General features: G+C 43.9%; 1 protein-coding gene and 1 long non-coding RNA gene across 2 annotated transcripts; both read left to right on the top strand.

The window, feature by feature from the left end:
- Positions 1 to 853: 853 nt before the first annotated feature.
- LOC148047230 (major histocompatibility complex class I-related protein 1-like) lies at positions 854 to 11,117 on the top strand. The gene is made up of 6 exons (XM_087707995.1): positions 854 to 984; positions 4,195 to 4,467; positions 5,961 to 6,236; positions 7,843 to 8,124; positions 10,213 to 10,302; positions 11,077 to 11,117. The coding sequence occupies exons 1-6, from the start codon at positions 903 to 905 to the stop codon at positions 11,115 to 11,117; spliced, it is 1,044 nt and encodes a 347-aa protein (XP_087564121.1). The 5' UTR covers positions 854 to 902.
- Positions 11,118 to 13,469: 2,352 nt separating this feature from the next.
- Positions 13,470 to 15,788, top strand: LOC148047231 (uncharacterized). Its single transcript, XR_015696107.1, has 2 exons — positions 13,470 to 13,648; positions 14,270 to 15,788. It is a non-coding gene; the product is annotated as an uncharacterized LOC148047231 (long non-coding RNA).
- The last annotated feature ends 2,256 nt before the right edge of the window (positions 15,789 to 18,044 follow it).

Consider the following 18,044-nt stretch of genomic DNA (forward strand, 5'->3'; position numbering starts at 1 on the left):
TAACTTCCCACTTTCGGCTTAGATATCTCAAGGAACTAGCAATGAGGCTGCATTCCTGATCACATCAAAGCTTTCCTTCTAGTCTTTTAATAAAGAAACGGTTCGTCAAAAATTGCATAATGTTTTCCATGTTGTTTAGTTTATGTCCTGGTTTTTTTATTTTATTTCATGCCACAGAGAGTCACGTTTTAGAGACGGGTGGCTGTATAGATATAGGAATAAATAAATAAATAATTCTGCCTTCGCAGGAGAATAACAGAAATTCGGGAATTAATGTCTTGTATTTGGCAAACTGACATTTCTCCCCCCCACCACCACCAAAAAAAGATAGGTCTCCATCTTGAAGCTGCCACAAGAGCCTTTGAGCGTTTTCATCCATTTGGGGGTCTCTGATCTGGAACCTAGAATCATTGGGCTGGAAAGGGCCTCTGAGGTCTTCTAGTCTCGCTTTCTGCACAAGGAAGGAGAGATCTTTATGTACTATCCAAATCAAATGGTTGTCCGGTCCGTTTCTGAACATCTCCAGTGATGGAGCACCTACAACTCCAGGAAGGAAGCTTTTCCATGGATTAATTGTTCTCACGGTCCCTTTACCGCACCCCTCCTTTCCCCAGCCCCAAATAATCCTCTCGTTTTCCCCAGCCCCGCAGTTCTTCCCCTACCCCCCCCGCAAGAGACGGAATCCCTGGGAGGTTTTTCAGAATGAACTTTCGCTTTCCTCCCCTCCCCCTGTTCAGCCTGGACGACTGCCAAACAATTATGACAACTAAATACGCTCCCCCCTCCTTAGTGGTTGAACTTGGCCAATCGCCAGCCTGTTCCGGATTGTTGATCTGTAGATCAACGGGGCAGGTGGTTGTTTTTTTGTCTGCGATTTCCGGGAAGCGGTGCGCAGGTTGAGGATGGCGGCCAGGATGGCTCTGCGCTCTGCGCCCCTCTTGCTTTTGGTGTTGGTGGCGGTGGCCCTCCTGGAGAGCTGCTTCGGTGAGTCCCTTTGGGGGTCTGCGAGATTCCGCCCCTTTTAACTGCCAAGGAAACTTTCTCTCTTCACCCCCCACCCCCCAAAAAAGATTATTCTGAAAAATGGAATCTTGATTCGGTCCTTTTTCTAGTCCGTTCCTCCCCCCTCCCGGGTGCTTTCAGAGCAGGCCTTCAAGGCTGATGGGGCTCTGCTACCCCAACCCCCAGCATAGCCCCTCTGGGAACAGGACAAGCGTCGCCCCTCCAGAGGACAGTCCAGTCTACCTGGAGGTTGCTGGAAAGCAGCGTTTTCAGGGGATCAGGTCAGTTCACTCACTTCCTGGCTGCCTTCCCTCAACGCCCTCCCCCTGGGTCGCCTCTCCTGCCTTTGGGGTGGAGGGGCTTTCTGGGGGGGTTTTCTGGCCTTGGTGCTGGGAGGACCTGGACCATTTTCTCGGAAGACTTACATGTTACTTGCAGGCTTGGAGGCTGGTGCAATGGAGCGATTGGATTCAGGTTGCGGTGTGAATGCTGTAGGGTCGGAGTCTAGAGAGAAAAACTCCTTGGAATAATAATCTTCCTATAGATTTGACTTTGTTCATTTTCACTTTTTCCTGGGTACGTACACACACACACATACACCCACACCCACACCCACACACACCATCCTAAAGCCCAAGATCCCAAAAGCTTTTTTCTGGGACACGCTGGGATTTGCCTCCTCGGATATTCCTCCTTCCATTCCAGAAGCCCCCAATATGGGACGCTTTGCAAAATTAAAAATACAGGGGGTCCACGGCATACAGCCACAATTGAGCTCAAAAAGTCTGCTGGTCAGTGAGATGTTTGTTAAGTGAGCCCTGCCCCATTTTACGACCTTTCTTGCCTCAGTTGTTAAGGGATTAAGTGCAGTTGATAAGTTACTAATCTGATTGTTAAGTGAATCTGGCTTCCCCATGGACTTTGCTTGTCAGAAGGTCGCAAAAGGGGATCACATAACCCCGGAAGACTGCAACTGTCATAACTATGAATCACTTGCCAAGCGGCTTAATGTGGATCAGGTGGTCATGGGGATGCCAGAAAGGATGTAATTGTGAAGAATGGTCACAAGTCACTTTTTTTCAGGGCCATTGTAACTTTGAATAGTCACTAAACGAACTGTTGTAAGAGGAGGACTGCCTGTATTTAAAATGCATCATTATTCCTTAGTAATCAGGAAGGGCTCTTGGGGAGTTCCTAGTTTTTGGCCCAGGGAAAATATCAACGCAGCAGCTTTTCAAAGACATATTTTAAAAGTTGGCAGGATCTTCCTGATCAAATAGTCTGGGTTGAAGATAAAAGGAGAGAAATATCTCTGGATAATGACCAGAATAGATTAGAGCTGGAAGGGCCCTAATCCAGTGTTTTTCAACCTTTTTTGTGCAAAGGCACACTTTTTTCATGAAAAAAATCACGAGGCACACCACCGTTAGAAAATGTTTAAAAAATTTAACTCTGTGCCTATATTGACTATAGGCGGGCATTTTTCCCACGGCACACCTTACACTATGTCACGGCACACTAGTGTGCCGCGGCACAGTGGTTGAAAAACACTGCCCTAATCCACCCCCCTGCTCAAGCAGGAGATCCTATACTATTTCAGACAATCTCTTCTTAAAGATCTCCAGTGAGGAAGCCCCACATGACTTCCGAAGGCAAAACTGTTCCACTGGTTAATCGTCCTCACTGCTAGGAAGTTTCTCCTTCATTCCAAGTTGCTTCTCTCCTTGATTAGTTTCCATCCATTATTTCTTGTCCTGCCTTCTGGTCCTTTGAAGAATAATTTGACCCCCTCCTCTTTGTGGCAGCCCCTCAAATACTAGACTACTGCAATCATGTAGCCCTTCTTTTCTCTAGACTGGCCAAACCCAAATCCTGCAACCGTTATTCGTATGTTTTAGTCTCCACTCCTTTACTCATTTCAGTTGCCCTTCTTTGCACTTTTCCCAAAGTTCCAACATCTTTTTTGTGATGTGGTGACCAAAACTAGATGCCATCTTCCAGGTGTGGCCTTACTAAGGCTTTACAAAGTAGTACTAATACTTCACATAATTTTGATTCCATGCCTCTGTTTATACAACCCAGAATTATATTAGCTTCTTTGGCTGCTGCCAAACAATGCCATGAAATGTATTGTTTGCTTAGACATAGAAGGTCCCGAAAGAAACAAAGGTTCTGGATCACGGAGAGTCCGATCCGCCCTCCTTCTGTTGGAGAAAAGCTCCGATCCCTTTGGATCCTGAAATCTCCCCAGAGCAGGAAGTGGATCTGGGGCTCCCTCTCCCCAAAAGCTCTGAGAAGCTGCCTGGGATTGTGGGGAGGAGCAGGAAGGGGGAGGCCTTTGCCTTGGACTGGGAAGGACTGGGGGACACTCCCAGAGGGAAGGGCAGTCGGACTTCAGCCTTTACTTTTCTGGGCTGGGCAGGTGCTTCCTGTTTCTCTGCAGACTCCGGTTAATGTCCAAATAAGTCCTACGAATAATCTGGAAAGTCTTTTCGTACCCTGGAAGAATTTCTTATCTGAAGAGCTTTCAGAATGGACTTTTTTTTTCAACTGCAGTGGACTCCAAGATTGAGTGGCCTTGAAAAGTTTGTCAGATTTCCCATATTTTCCTTTGATTCATTTAATTAATATACAGTTTCCCTGTTCATTGGGCACCCTGTGTTCGCATTTTGATATTTAGATCAAAATAGAGGTTTTAAGTGGGGGTTTTTGGGGAGGGGGCTTAGCTTTTAGTAGAAGGTGACATTGATACAGATTAACAGAATTGGAAGGGACCTTCTTGTAGCTCATGTAGTTCAACCCCGCACCCAAGCAGGAGACCCTCCACCATTTCTGACAGATGGCAGTCCAGTCTCTTCTTGAAAGCCTCCAGTGATGAAGCTCCCACAATTTCCAAAGGCAACTTCTGTCCCCTGGGTTGATTGCTCTCACTGTCAGAAAGTTCCTCCTTGTTTCTGGGTTGAATCTCTCCTTGATCAGTTTCCATTCATTATTTCTTGTCTGTTCATGCTAGGGTTTAATTTCCAGTTGGGTCTTATTTTTGGGAAAACAGGGTAGTCCTCAACATACGACCACGATTGAGCCCAAAATTTCTGTTGTTAAGTGAGATATTTGTTAAGCCAGTTTTGTCTCACTATGACCTTTTGTGCCTCTGTTATTAAGTGAATCCCTGCCCCTCTGGGTCCCTTCCAGGTGCCTCCTCGCATTCCGTAAAGTATTTCTTCACCTCCATCTCGGACCCAAATCAGGGGCAGCCCCAGCATGTGGCCGTGGGGGCTGTGGACGGTCAGGTCTTCATTCACTACGACAGCCACAGCAGGAAGATGCAGCCTCGAGCCTCCTGGATGGAGAAGGTGGGGAAGGAGGACCCCAACTATTGGGAGAGAAACACCCAGATGGCACGTGACACTGAGGAGGCATCCAGGGGAGACCTTGAGACTCTGAGGCTTCGCTACAATCAAAGCAGTCAATGTGAGTGATGGGTTGGGTGGCTCCTCCGGCCCCATATTCCCCCACCCCCACCCCAACCTGGAATCCGGAATCCCTCCCAGGGAAGAGTCTTTTGAAAAAAAAAGTTTAATCTTTTCATATTCAATTTAACATTGTCCTCGCCTCTGTAGCTGATTTTTTTTGCAGATTGCAGTTGCTAAAAACATTTTTAAAGTTATCCCATCTGTCTATTTGTCTGTCTATATGTCTGTCTGTCTGTCTGTCTGTCTGTGTGGTCACCTCATGGCTGCTGCTGTGTTGCAATATTTTTGGGGAGGGCTTATTTTTGAGGGAGGGCTTATTTTAGCGCATGCACTCAAAAGCCCAATTGGGCTTATTATCCCGGGAGGTCTTATTTTCAGAGAAACGGGATAGGTAGGTAGGTAGGTAGGTAGAGAGATAGAGAGATGTAGATGTTCACGTGTGCGTATGTGTGTGTGTGTCTTTGTCTGTGTGTGTATACATACATACATACATACATACACATACATATCTACATCTCTCTCTCTCTTTTTCTCTCTCTCCCTCTCTGTATTTATATATATAGATTTTTATCTATCTATCTATCTATCTATCTATCTATCTATCTATCTATCTATCTAATCTAAACAATTTTCATCTCCCCCCCCCTCTCTCTCTCCATCCATCCATCTATCAAGGGCAATTTTCATATCTATCTATCTATCTATCTATCTATCTATCTATCTATCTATCTATCTATCTATCTATCTATCTATCCATCCATCCATCCATCCATCCATCCATCCATCCATCCATCTATCAAGGGCAATTTTCATATCTCTCTCTCTCTCTCTCTCTCTCTCTCTCTCTCTCTCTCTCTCTCTCTCTCTCTCACACACACACACACACACACACACACACACACACACACACACACACACACACACACAGTGAGAGAGAGAGGTGGGGGCAAGAGAGATGAAAATTGCTATTGATGTAAAATGAGGTAAAGGACAGACCAAACAGTCAGAACTGAAGAATCTTCTTGCATGAAAAGTGAAACCTCTTTGAAGAAAAAAACAATGTCCAGTTGCCTTTTGAAAAAAAAAGCAACCAGACAAAAAACTCCTCTCCCCCATGAAAGTTGGTGGGGTCTCTCCCCCCCCCCAAGGCTTTCCCCCAGCAGAGGAGCAGAAGAAAGAAAGGTGAAGGTGGCTCCATCCCTCCGTTTCATCTGGGTCTCCATCTTGCCTTGGTCCTCCTTGCTGAAAAGGGGATTTTCCAGTGGCCCATTTCCTGGCTCTTGACCCCTATGAAGTTTCAGGTACCAGGAGGGGGGGGGGATCAGTAGGAGGGCGGGATTTCCTGTGGAGGAAATCCGAGTGTCAGTGCCTCCCTCCAGTCTCAAAGCCACTACAGGGTTTGTGTGTGTGTGTGTGTGTGTATGCGTGTCTGCCTGTCTGTGTCTCTTGAGTATTCCACAAACCATCCTCCTGTCTCTATTTCAGGCCTTCACACATGGCAGAGGATGTATGGCTGTGAGCTCCGAGCAGACGGGAGCAGGGATGGATTTGACCAATACGGCTACAATGGGAGGACCTTCGTCACCTTCGACAAGGTGTTGCTCACCTGGGTGGCTCCCGACCCCCAAGCCCGGATCACCCAGAGGAAATGGGATTCTTTCCCAGTATATAACCAGAGAGAGAAGTCCTACTTGGAGAAAGTCTGCATCGAGTGGCTGGAGAAACACCTGTCCTACGGGAAGGAGACGCTGCTGAGGACAGGTGAGCATCTGGATCCAGGCTGGACTTTCCTCCTGTATGGGTGGATTTCTTGGACACATTCAGCCCCTTTGGGTCCCTGGTCTGTAGACTGCTTACCTGGGGTGCGGGGAATCCACCTCTTCTCCTTCCAGCACCTCTCCATGACATGGGAAGCCCTGTTTGGTTCCTATTGCCAGGCAGAGATTAAATGGACTAGGAAAAGCTGCCTCTTCCTGGCGGGTGTCTGGGTGGATCAGGCAGCAAAAGCACTTAAGGGTGTCCTGTTCCCAGTCCACAGTGAGGCAACGGGGCCACTTGGGGCTCTTCAGTGAATCCACCATTAGCCTGTAGGAAGTTAGCACCCAGCCTTCTCCTAGAAAAATGAAATATCCTAAGAAATATTGAAAGGGCACAATATTACATTTCCTGGATCAGAAATGGAGAAACATGTTTTTAGGCAGGAAACAGACTCACTCTTAATAGCCCTCACTTTCCTTAATGGCCCATTAAAATGCCCCAGCCAGTCTATTCTACTTAACAGTGAGTTTCTCACTGTTAAAGAGAATATCTTTTTTGAAATTATTCAGTCAGATTCTTAAAACCCTTGAGCTGCTTGCTTTGATTCTGGCTCTCTTTCTCTTAAAATTATAGTTGTGCCCCTTGGAAAGAGGCCTGGACCTGCCTCAGATTGAGGGGATCAGAAAGGGAGCCAAAAAGTACGGAGAAAACTCTGTGATGGTGTCGTTGTCTTGAAAGCGTAGAAAGTTAGCAACCACCCTTCTCTTAAAAGAATTAAATATTTTGGGAAATATTTTTAAAAAGGTAGAATATTATACGTATTTCCCTTGGAAAACAGCCCCCACCTTTCTTAATAGACCCAGCAGGACTGGGCCAGCCTATCTACCAGACAAAAGGCCTTCAGCTCCAGGGTGATGGGATTATCCTTCAGGGCAAATCCATTCGGCCACAATAGAAACTGCATTACATCAGCCCAAGTTTCGGCCAAGCTTGACTCAGAAAACCTACCAAGTTAGCTATGAGTATGACTCCTGCATAGCCTCAGGGGAGTCTGACAGCAACCAATAGAATGCATGCCCTTGCCAGAGGAATAGGAAGCCCAAGAGCAAGGCCTAAGAGAGGGTATACGTAACACTCACTCTCCACGCCATATATTCAGCTGCCCAGGACCTCAAACCCATATGGTCAATAATCCATCTTTCCAATAAGCCTCCATGTTTCCAGTGTCTTTTTCCTCACTTGGAACTGAACCCAGATGGACATCAAAAGAGAACTTAAAAGACCATCTCCACTATCCCTTCCCTGAAGGGAGCAGCCCAAGATCACTCGGAGTTCAAAGTAGTCAGAGAGGAATTTCCTTGGAGCCTCAATTTGCTTCCGGAGGTTTTTCAGGCTGAGTCCCTGGGAAGGACTCAAAATCAGGAGATCTTCTGGTTGAGCCTTTTCCAGATCTGGATAATTTCCTAAAACTCTTGGAGAGGCTGCAAGTGTGGAATGTAAATCTTAGGGTTAAAACTGGTGGGAGATTTTCCTGCCCCTCCAAGTTTCCCATCCACCTTCCAGGCTCTGGAGGGGCTCAGAGTTAATTCTGGGGGTGCCGTTTCTGCAGAGACCCCAGAGGTGACGGTGAGCAGCAGGAAGGAGGTGGAGGATGGGATGGAGACGCACATCTGCCGGGTCCATGGCTTCTACCCCAGGGAGATCGATGCCTCCTGGAGGAGGGATGGGGAGGTATGGCTGGAAGAGACCTTCCATGGGTCTGTGGCCCCCAATGCGGATGGGACCTACCACTATTGGCTCAGCATCAAGATTGACCCCAAAGAGAGGAGCCGCTATCGGTGCCACGTGGAACACGACAGCCTGCAGGAGCCTCTGGACTTGGAGCTGAAGGGTGAGAGGCTGCAGGGAGGGGAAGGCTGGGCTCTCTGGCAGGCTGGAGGGTGGTGGGAGAGTGTCAGCCATCCCAATTAGGACATTCAGTAAAGAAGAATGGAATACTTTATTGTCACATTGAATGTACACTAATCAGCATACATTAATGTCAGAGTTCGTTGCAGTAATCAAATCCAGAAAGCACACAGAGGTAACTGATGCAGGAGAGTTCATTAACTTATCTTTATATATTTGAGACATATATACCAGAGGTGTTTTCAGCAGATTCTGGCCAGTTCTGAAAAACGGGTAGCAGAAATTTTGAGTAGTTCGAGCAACCGGTAAATACCACCTCTGACTCGCCCCGCCCCCTTCTATTCTCTGCCTCCCAAATCCCAGCTGATCGGGAGGGAATGGGGATTTTGCAGTAACCTTCCCCCGCTACACCCACCTACCAAGCCACGCCCAGAGAACCGGTAGTAAATTTTTTTGGATTGGTTTCAGTTCCAGGAGCAGAGCAGTTTCAGAGCTTTTGCACAGAGTATGGGCTACAGCGCTATGCCCAGACTCCTAGCTGTCTCCAGCAAATACTGCTTCCGTTTCCAAACAGTCCCCATTGGCTGACCTTGTTACTAAGCCCTATTCCAGTTCATGAATATATTTGGGTTTTTGCCATTGGCTTTCCTTCAAAGAAGGAAACACCACCTTGTGTTGCTGCTCTAAGGAAGAAAACTACACACTATTTTATGACCAGGATTTGATGGGAATTCCTGAGACTTAGCATTAAAAAAAAGGAAAATAACCCTCTGTCAGAGAACTATGCATATGCTCCAGTCTTCCTCATCATTAAAAGATTTTATTTTATTCTATTATTATTCTATTATTCTATTATTCTATTATTCTATTATTCTATTATTCTATTATTCTATTATTCTATTATTCTATTATTCTATTATTCTATTATTCTTATTCTATTATTCTATTATTCTATTATTCTATTATTCTATTATTCTATTATTCTATTATTCTATTATTCTATTATTCTATTATTCTATTATTCTATTATTCTATTATTCTATTATTCTATTATTCTATTATTCTATTATTCTATTATTCTATTATTCTATTATTCTATTATTCTATTCTATTCTATTATTTTTATTTTATTTTATTTTATTATTTTATTATTTTATTTTATTATTTTATATTATTGTTTTATTTTATTGTTTTATTTTATTATTTATATTTATATTTTGTTATTTATTTATTTATATTTTATTATTTTATTATTTTATTTATTTTTATTTATTTTATTTATTATTTTATTTATTTTATTTATTTTATTTATTTCATTTATTTCATTTATTTCATTTATTTCATTTTATTTTATTACTTTACTTTATTTTATTTTATTTTATTCCTGCCTTTATTATTTATTCAAATAACTCAAGGCAGGAAAAATGTCCAACACACCTTCCTCCTTCTATTTCCCCCCACAACAATGTGGGATCGGGCTGAGCTGAGCTCGCCCAGCAGGCTTTCATAGCTAAGGCGGGCCTTGAACTCACATGATCAATCTTGACTGGAAAATCCATTTCCACAAGAAGGAAGCTATTGGAGGATGTTCAGTGCCAACCACCCATAGATTTTTCTGGCTGAATTATGACTCTCTAATCAAATAAAAATTCCGAGCTAAGCAAAATAAGATGGTGCACAGAACTGCCCGATTCCATACCAGTCATGACACTTTGAGGCAGCCTCTTAAAAAAAATGTTTTTTCTGGTTTTGTGACGATTAATTATATTGCTTTATTGTTGAAGTTTTAATTTCTGTAAACTTCTGAAAGTCACAAGATTACAAACTTCTGCTTTTGAGCTGAGCAGCCAAAGAGGAACATTCATGAGCTGGGCTGTTTTGAGAGGGAGAAAGGCATCTTCATGCTACCTTTAGAGAGGAATATGAAGATGAACCCTTAAGACATTTTAATTTAGGAAACTCCCAGTCTGTCCTTTGGCTGCTTTAGGTCTCTCCCCCAATTGGTATGGGGGGGAGTTTGGGGTTCCTCTTGGGGTTCCCCTTCAATTATCTGTTCTGTCTTCCAATTCAGAACCAAAATCCAACCTGGGGCTCATCATTGGTTGCATTGTGGTTACTCCTGTCCTGGTGTGTGTGATTCTTGGGGTCCTGGTATTGTTCAGTAAGTATCTTTTTTGAGGGGGGGAGATGATGGAAGGAAGATGGAAAGATTCCCCCCCAAGTCTCTCCCTTTGGGGAGCTTCTTCTGGACTTCCCTCTGTCCTGTTTTCCCAGCCCTCTTGGGGAGCATCTGAGATCTCAGCCTCTTGCTGGGACTCCAGTTTCTATTCAGTTGAGTCCTGTCTCCTTCTGAGTTGGGAAGAGGCATCCCAGTTCTGTCCCTTTCAAAGGCTTTGGTCAGAGAGCAGCAGAGAAGGATTTCCATGGAAACCTTCTTCCCCTCTCAGCTGCTCCTTCTGCTTCCCCCAATTCCCCTCCATCCATCTCGGAGGCAGCAGGTCTCTCTTGGGGCAAATCAGGAGATGCATTTGTATTTTTTTTAAATAATCTTTATTGGTTATACATTTTTTTTAAGAATAAGACATACAAATACAAATACAACTTTAAACATACAACCCCCCTCTCCCCCACGGTGACAGTCACTCACAGCCCAACTTTTTTTCCTCTTCCTCATTGTTTAGTCTCTAACCAACATCTTCTTGTTACAAAGTTTAGGGATCTATTACAATACCCATGTTCACTTTTAGTTCCCATTGTTAACAACTGCTATTTAAGATAAGGGAGAGATACATTTGTATTTTGAAGATCTTTCGAGCTTTAGTGATGGGACAAGGGGTCTGAGAAATACGTCCTGGGTTTTTTTATCCTACGGAGGGAGAGTTTGGATGATCTCTGGTGGATTCTTTTGAGCTTTCACTGATTTTTATTCTTGCAGGGAGACGTCAAGATGATTACAAAAAAGCACCAAGTGAGTGATTTGCCCTCTTTACATGTAATCTCCAACTTAGAGCAGGGACCAGAGGCACCATTAGTTGAGGTGTGTGTGTGTGTATGTTTAAACACAAAAGAATCTCATGAAGCTGCAGAGTTGTGCTATCTTCCTCTTCCTCCTAAAAACAGGAAGATGGGCCAGACTTTCATCACAGCCAGGTTATTCTTGGGAGTGGAGACCCCCAAGGAGGAACTTCTATTGTGAGAAAACCTCAGGAAGATGAGAAGACCCGGCTGGGTGGAAGATCTATCTGGTTGAGAAGAAGTTCTGGAAAGACTTAGCCATAACATGGTCAAGAACTTCTGTAAAAGTAGTAATCAAAAGGAGGCATTTTGAGAGAAAAGGAGCTTTGGGTCTCCTCTTGGTCTCCCATCACAAGGCTCTCTAAGTGGGAAGTGGTTGGAGAAAGACATTTTGGAAGCCAACTGCATCCCCACATCAGCTTTGCCCTCTGGCTGAAGAACTGCTAAACTATTGCTCTATAAATTTTAAGAATTCATTCGATGCCTTTTAGCCAAAGCAGTTCGGTTCAAACTCTCTCCATATATTTGTGTGTCTTTGGTTGCGTGAGAGAGAGAAAGGGAGGGAGGGAGGGAAGCAGCTGGAGTCAGAAAGAGCTGAGCTTCTCCACCCATAAGCTGAGAGAGGGACTTTCTCACCCTCTTTTTCTTTCCTTCTCTTCCAGTAAATGACAGAGGACCCATCAGTTCAGACCAGGGTAAGTCGGAGGGAGCAGCTGCTGCATGAGCCATTCTGACCTTTTGCAAGACTTTGGGGGGGATGAAAAGAGGGAAAGGCCCCCACTTTTTAAAGCCCACCCCCCTAATTCATCCTCCCTGGGTTCCCTCTGAGTCTGCTTCTGGTGGAATAATAAGAATAATTTGGCTTAGTGGTGAGGACACCAGGTGAGACTGTGAGTTCTAGTCCTGCCTTAGGCATGAAAGCCGGCTGGGTGTCACAAAATCTTCTTTCCTTGCACTGGTTGATTCTGCAGAGGAGAAGGGAAACTCTCCCTGTTGGATTCAGGCAGGGGAGGCAGCCCAGAGTCTGCATGGTGGAGCCTTGGTCCCCTTTGAGGGAAAGAGCCCTCCATTCTTTGATGGGAAATGGGGAAACCACCAGTGAGGCCATGATCCCCAGTGGTTAGAGACTCCTCTGGTGGCAGAGCTGAGACCTGGCTCATTATGGAAGCGGGGGGGGGGGAGTGTCCCTCTCTGAGATGTGCCCAGCCTGGTTTAGGGTTTGGCAGCAGCCAGGAGCCCAGGGCAGGGGAAGTGGGGTGGTCATCTGAGAATCTCTTTTGGCACTTCGGGGCCTTTGCTCCCCAAGTTTCTGGCTGTGACTCCCCATTTCTGAAACTGGGCTTATAGGACCAGTTGGGATTGTTGCTACTGTACCAGCCTCCCTGCTGAATGGTCACCTCCCTGCCTGAATGCTGGAGACCGTCTCAGGCTTGGCACGGAGTTTCCCAGGATTCTGGTAGTCGGGGACTTCAATGTGCCATCCATGGATTTGGCCTCAGGAACGGGCCAGGAGTTCATGGGCCACCATGATGTCAATGGGCCCCTCCCAGATCACCTTAAATCCAATTCAAGGCAATGGTCAATAAACACCGGATATGATCTGTTAGATAGTCCCCCCCGCTGACAGACTGACAGAGATTTCCACCAAGGTCCTCTGTTCCAGCGGGAACAGAGGTTGAATCTCATTGGTCAAGAGGTCTGACAGATCCCTTTAAAAGGGGATGCTGCCCGACCATTCTTCACCCGCATGTTTACTTGACTTGCAATAAAGAGCTGTAGATTACTGAAGCCTTTTGTGGCTCTTTTACCCGATCTAACATGATCTTCTTGTTGGAACAATAGCAATGTGATCTGGTGGGGGAAATCTGGTTTTTAATTTATTGTTTTAAGTATTTTACATAGCATTTTATTGAATTTTACTGCAAGCCGCCTAAAGCCACATTGGCAAGATTGGTGACATAGAAGCTTAAAGATAAGTAGATAGGTAGGTAGATGATAGATAGATAGATAGATAGATAGATAGATAGATAGATAGATAGATAGATAGATAGACAGACAGACAGACAGACAGACAGACAGACATACATACAGGCATTAGATAGAGAGAGAAATAGGTAGGTAGGTAGAGAGAGATGATAGAGGGAGAGATAGATAGATATAGAGAGGGGGATATATATATATATATATATATATATATATATATATATATATATACACATATACACACACACACATACGTGTGTGTTTGTGTGTGTATAGCGAGAGAGAAAGTGAGGTACATATTTTATACATGCATATTCACACATGTGTATGTGTGTATGTAGAGAGAGAGAGAGGGAGAGAGGTGACACCTTGATCTCCTCTGAGAGATTCATGAAGCAGAGAGGTTGAATGGTGAAGAGAGAGAAAGGACCAGGACAAGGCTGAGACTCACTCTGTGTCTTTCTCTCCAACACAGGAAGCAACCAGTCCATTTAGCAGCCCCCTCCCAGGTGAGTTTCCCTCTGTGGAGGCTGCATTGGGGGGGGGGGAGAGGGGTGAAGGGGGGGAGGGCTATGAGGTCCAAGGAGCAACTGATGGTGAAGATATTTTGGGAAATCCCTATTCATAAGCACTGCAAGGTAAGAAATTTGGGGAAAGAGGCGGGGCGGGCTGCGGGTGTCTGCCTACCCCCAAACTCTTATCCCGCGAAACCGGATTGTGGCCATTGTAAGGATCTGACTGCCTTGGATCAGGAGCCTTAGAGATCTGCAAACAAGCGATCTGAATGTTCCCACTGAAAAGGGGAAAGAGGGGCAGACAAGGGGGCTTCTTGAGGGTCCTGCCAGTCGTGGGTGGGGAGGGGGCTTCTCTCCCCTCCTTGATCCCATTTGGGAATCCCTCCCTCCAGATGCTGAAGGGAAGACCTGGACTCTCTGGAGGACATAAGGATCCATTTGCACTTTGTCTCAGGAGCCAGTCCCATCCCTGCCCCTCCCCTCCCCTCTTGTAAATCCCCCCCTGCTGATCTTGAGGCTGCTGCTTCTGCTCCTCCTCTGGGCTGATCTTGGCTGATCCCTCCTCTTGGCTCCCTCTCAGACTGGCCCTGCCTGCTTTTCCCCTTCTCTTTGCAGCGTTACTACAATCCCAGCATAAAGAAAAGAGAAGAGAAGATTGGCCTTCTTCTGGATTAGGCTGGAGCCTCAGGAGGATCCCTTCAGGCCTTTCCGACATACTGGGAACAGGATATATGTTGGGTCTTTCATCATTGCTCTAATCTTGAATCAGTAACCTTTTTATTATGAACAGAGAAGAAAATAGTATGTGTTTATAACTGTGGAATCAAAAGGATTCAAATTGGTACCGTTTTGCTGAAAATAAGACCTAACCGGAAAATAAGACCTAGTATGATTTTTCAGGATGCTTGTAATATAAGTCCTACCCCCAAAATAAGCACCAGTTAAGATTGTCAGCTAGAGGGATGCATTTAGTACTGTATTTCCCTGAAAATGAGACCTAACCAGAGAATAAGCCCTAATGCATCTTTTGGAGCAAAAATGAATATACGACCTAGTCTTATTTTCAGGGAAACTTGATAGATATTGTTTTATTTTTCATTTATTTGTATCCTGCTGAAGGTATGAAAGTTATCCAATATACCTTCCTCCTTCTATTTTTCCCACAATGACAACTCTGTGAAGTGCTTTAAAAACTGGTATATATTTTGTTAACCAATATTAATTATAACAACTAACAATGGAATGATAAGGATAAGGGATACAGTTAATGATACATACATGTACCACCATAACAAAAGGAATGTGGACACAAATTGTAAACAGTGATTTGAGGGGAGAAAAGGGCTTAGATATTTTGTCAACTAATTTTTGTTTAGAATATGTTATAAAGGTTTAAGGCTTTTGGATAACTATGTAATAATTAATGAAATGCCATTAGGTGGTTGTCTTTTTTAACTATGGATTATTCTAGGCAAAAGGACATTAAAACAATTTCAGTTAAATGAGAACTATGATATGTTGAAAGTAAGACTCATCAAGAACTTTGATATTCGATATGAATGTAAGTAATGACTCTGGAAGAGATGCACGAAAGCTAATTGTAACCAATTGACACACTTTCTACAAGATGTAATGTAAGATGATTATTTTTGTGTGTGTTGTTTGTTTAGTAAAATTTTTTTAAAAGTTTTAAAAAACTGGTATAGAATACAGGTGGGCAGGCGGGTGGGCCAAATGAACCACCGTACTGGTACGCTGTGAGCTGCTCCCAGCTACTACGGGTATGGCCGTAACAGACAGGACCAGGAGGAACCCACCACTGGTATGTATAATGTGTAATAGAATTTTCAACAAAATTATTTCTTTTAAAAAAAGAAGCGTGCTGAGATTTATGCCATTAAAGTAGTTAAAGTATTTGTATATTTTTTTAAAAAGTTAAATATTGCATTAGTTTGACCATATTATCCAAAGTTTGACCAATAAACGCTGGATTTCTCCAGATCGCCATGCTTTAGAAAAATGGAACATGAGATCAATTGCACAGCCAGGCTGGCTATCTTCTGAACAATTGTACATATATTGTAAAGTTTGCCAAAAAAATTTCTGGTAAATAAATGCTTTTGATTTCTTCTCATGTGAGTTGCTGCCTGTTTTGGGATGTTGAAGAAAGGAGGGATTTTCCCCTCCTTGTTTATCAAAGACCCGAATTTCACTTTGAGTGGTAAGAAGAGGAGGAATCGAGGCAAAACCTAAAAGGAACAAGAACTGATGTGGCTCCCATGTGCTCCTTTGGGGAGGAGACAGTCATTTTGCTCCTGTGTCCAGATGTTCCTCTAGCATCATCAGCTGATCTTCTGTAAAATGTTGGCTTAGTTTGACTTCAACTCCCATCATCCCCAGCTACTGAATCTATTTGGCCTCTGCTGGCTGTAAATAAAGCAACTCCCCTGAAAGCAATGAATCTGAAAATCCAGGAACAAGAAGCTTGTTTTCGGGGAAGTTGGGTGAGGGTTTTTTTTTTAAAAAAAAAAGTTTCAACAGCCTTTTGATAGTTTTGGAACTGTAGGGGAAGGAGTGGCAAAATCCCTGGGAGGAGTTAAAAGAGAAATCAGCCTAGAATCCCCACATAGCCACAAACAGAGTAAGTCCAGTCCTCCTTCAGTTCCATTGACTTCTATTTACCTCCTGGGATGTAAAGGCAGACAGGCTGGTTAAGCAATTCCATGATGAGTATCCAGATAATCCAAAGGGTCCCCCTGGGAGTGGGGAAAAGTGGTTAGGTGTATGATTTTAACCCTCTGTGTTACTCTACAAGACAAACTTTTCTGCTGGGGGGGGGGGGCTGTCAGACATGGAAGCCAACTTTTACATTTGGGCCTTCAGGCCTGCCAAATTTTCTACTGTGGGAAATGGGAGGGGGGGTTATATGGAGTATGGGTGAGATATAGTCAAAATAACATTCCTTTCCTAGAGAGTCAAGGACACCTTGTCCTGCAGCTGCGATGGTGTGACTGGGAGGCATCTCCCGTTTTGGATGGCCTGATTGGATCATGTGATGGACATGTGGGTGCTGTGCAGAGACTTGAACTTTCATTTGGGTGGGGAAAACCTGGGGACTTTCAGGTCTGAGTTTTCCCAGATGTGCCAATATGCCATCTCTAATAAAACTCAAGTCTCGGAGTCTTCTTTCATTGGGGGTGTTACTTGGAACCCTGGCATGGAATCTATGACAGGTCAGTTAGGTTTCCAATAGATGTATAAGATTATAAATTTTGGATCTCTCTTGCAAGGGGGAAAGCTATGATTGTTGCAATAGTTTTCTCAGTGTTCAACTGTGGGGGGGGCATAATACGTGTTCCTCTCTCTGCCCCCCCCCCAATATTTTTGTTTAGTTTTGTTCTGTCTCTGTTTATCTTTTTCTTTTGGATTTTAATTTTAATTTTTCGATTTCACTCGATAGATAGATAGATGGATGGATGGATAGATAGATAGATAGATAGATAGATAGATAGATAGATAGATAGATAGATAGAGATAGATAGAGATAGATAGATAGATGATAGAGAGATGATAGAGAGATGATAGAGAGATAGATAGATATCTTTTTCTTTTGGATTTTAATTTTAATTTTTCAATTTCACTCTATCTATCTATCTATCTATCTATCTATCTATCTATCTATATATATAGAGAGAGAGAGAGATAGATAGATAGATAGATAGAGATAGAGAGATGATAGATGATAGATAGATGATAGATAGATAGATAGATAGATAGATAGATAGATAGATAGATAGATAGATATAGAGATATACAGTCCAAAACAATTCCTTTTCACTCAATGCTGCCCAGGGAGCCAAAAGATTAGAGACATTTAGTGAGAATTCAATCAATATTTGAGCACCTTCTTCTGAATTAAAAGTTTCAGAGATGTATTTATGTATTAGACTCCTCTGACTGGCCAGCTGTGTCTTGAAAATGCCACAAGAGCCTTTGAGCGTTTTTATCCAGAGCAAAGATCAGTTGGAGTTTCTGACCTGGAACATAGAATCGTAGGCCTGGGAGGGACCTCCGAGGTCTTCTAGTCCAACCTCCAGCTTAAGGCAGGAGAGTTTTTTACCATCCTGGTCAAAAGGTTCTCTGGTCTATTTCTGAAAACCTCCAGTGATGGAGCAACCACAACTCCAGGGGGCAAACTATTCCACTGAGTAAAAGTTCTCACTGTTGGGAGTTTTCTCCTTACTTCTAGGTTGGATCTCTCTTTAACAAGCTTTCACCCATTTTTCTTTTTTCCTGCTCTCTGGGGCTTTGGAGAAGAAGCTGATCCCCTCTTCTTTGTGGCAGTCCCCCCCCCCAAAAAAAAACTACTGGAAGGCAGTAACCATGCCCC

The sequence above is a fragment of the Thamnophis sirtalis genome, unplaced genomic scaffold, assembly GCF_051295495.1.
Source record: "Thamnophis sirtalis isolate CommonGarterSnake01/CBP01778 unplaced genomic scaffold, rThaSir2_p1.2 scaffold_3, whole genome shotgun sequence".
In the NCBI taxonomy this organism is placed as follows: Eukaryota; Metazoa; Chordata; class Lepidosauria; order Squamata; family Natricidae; genus Thamnophis; species Thamnophis sirtalis.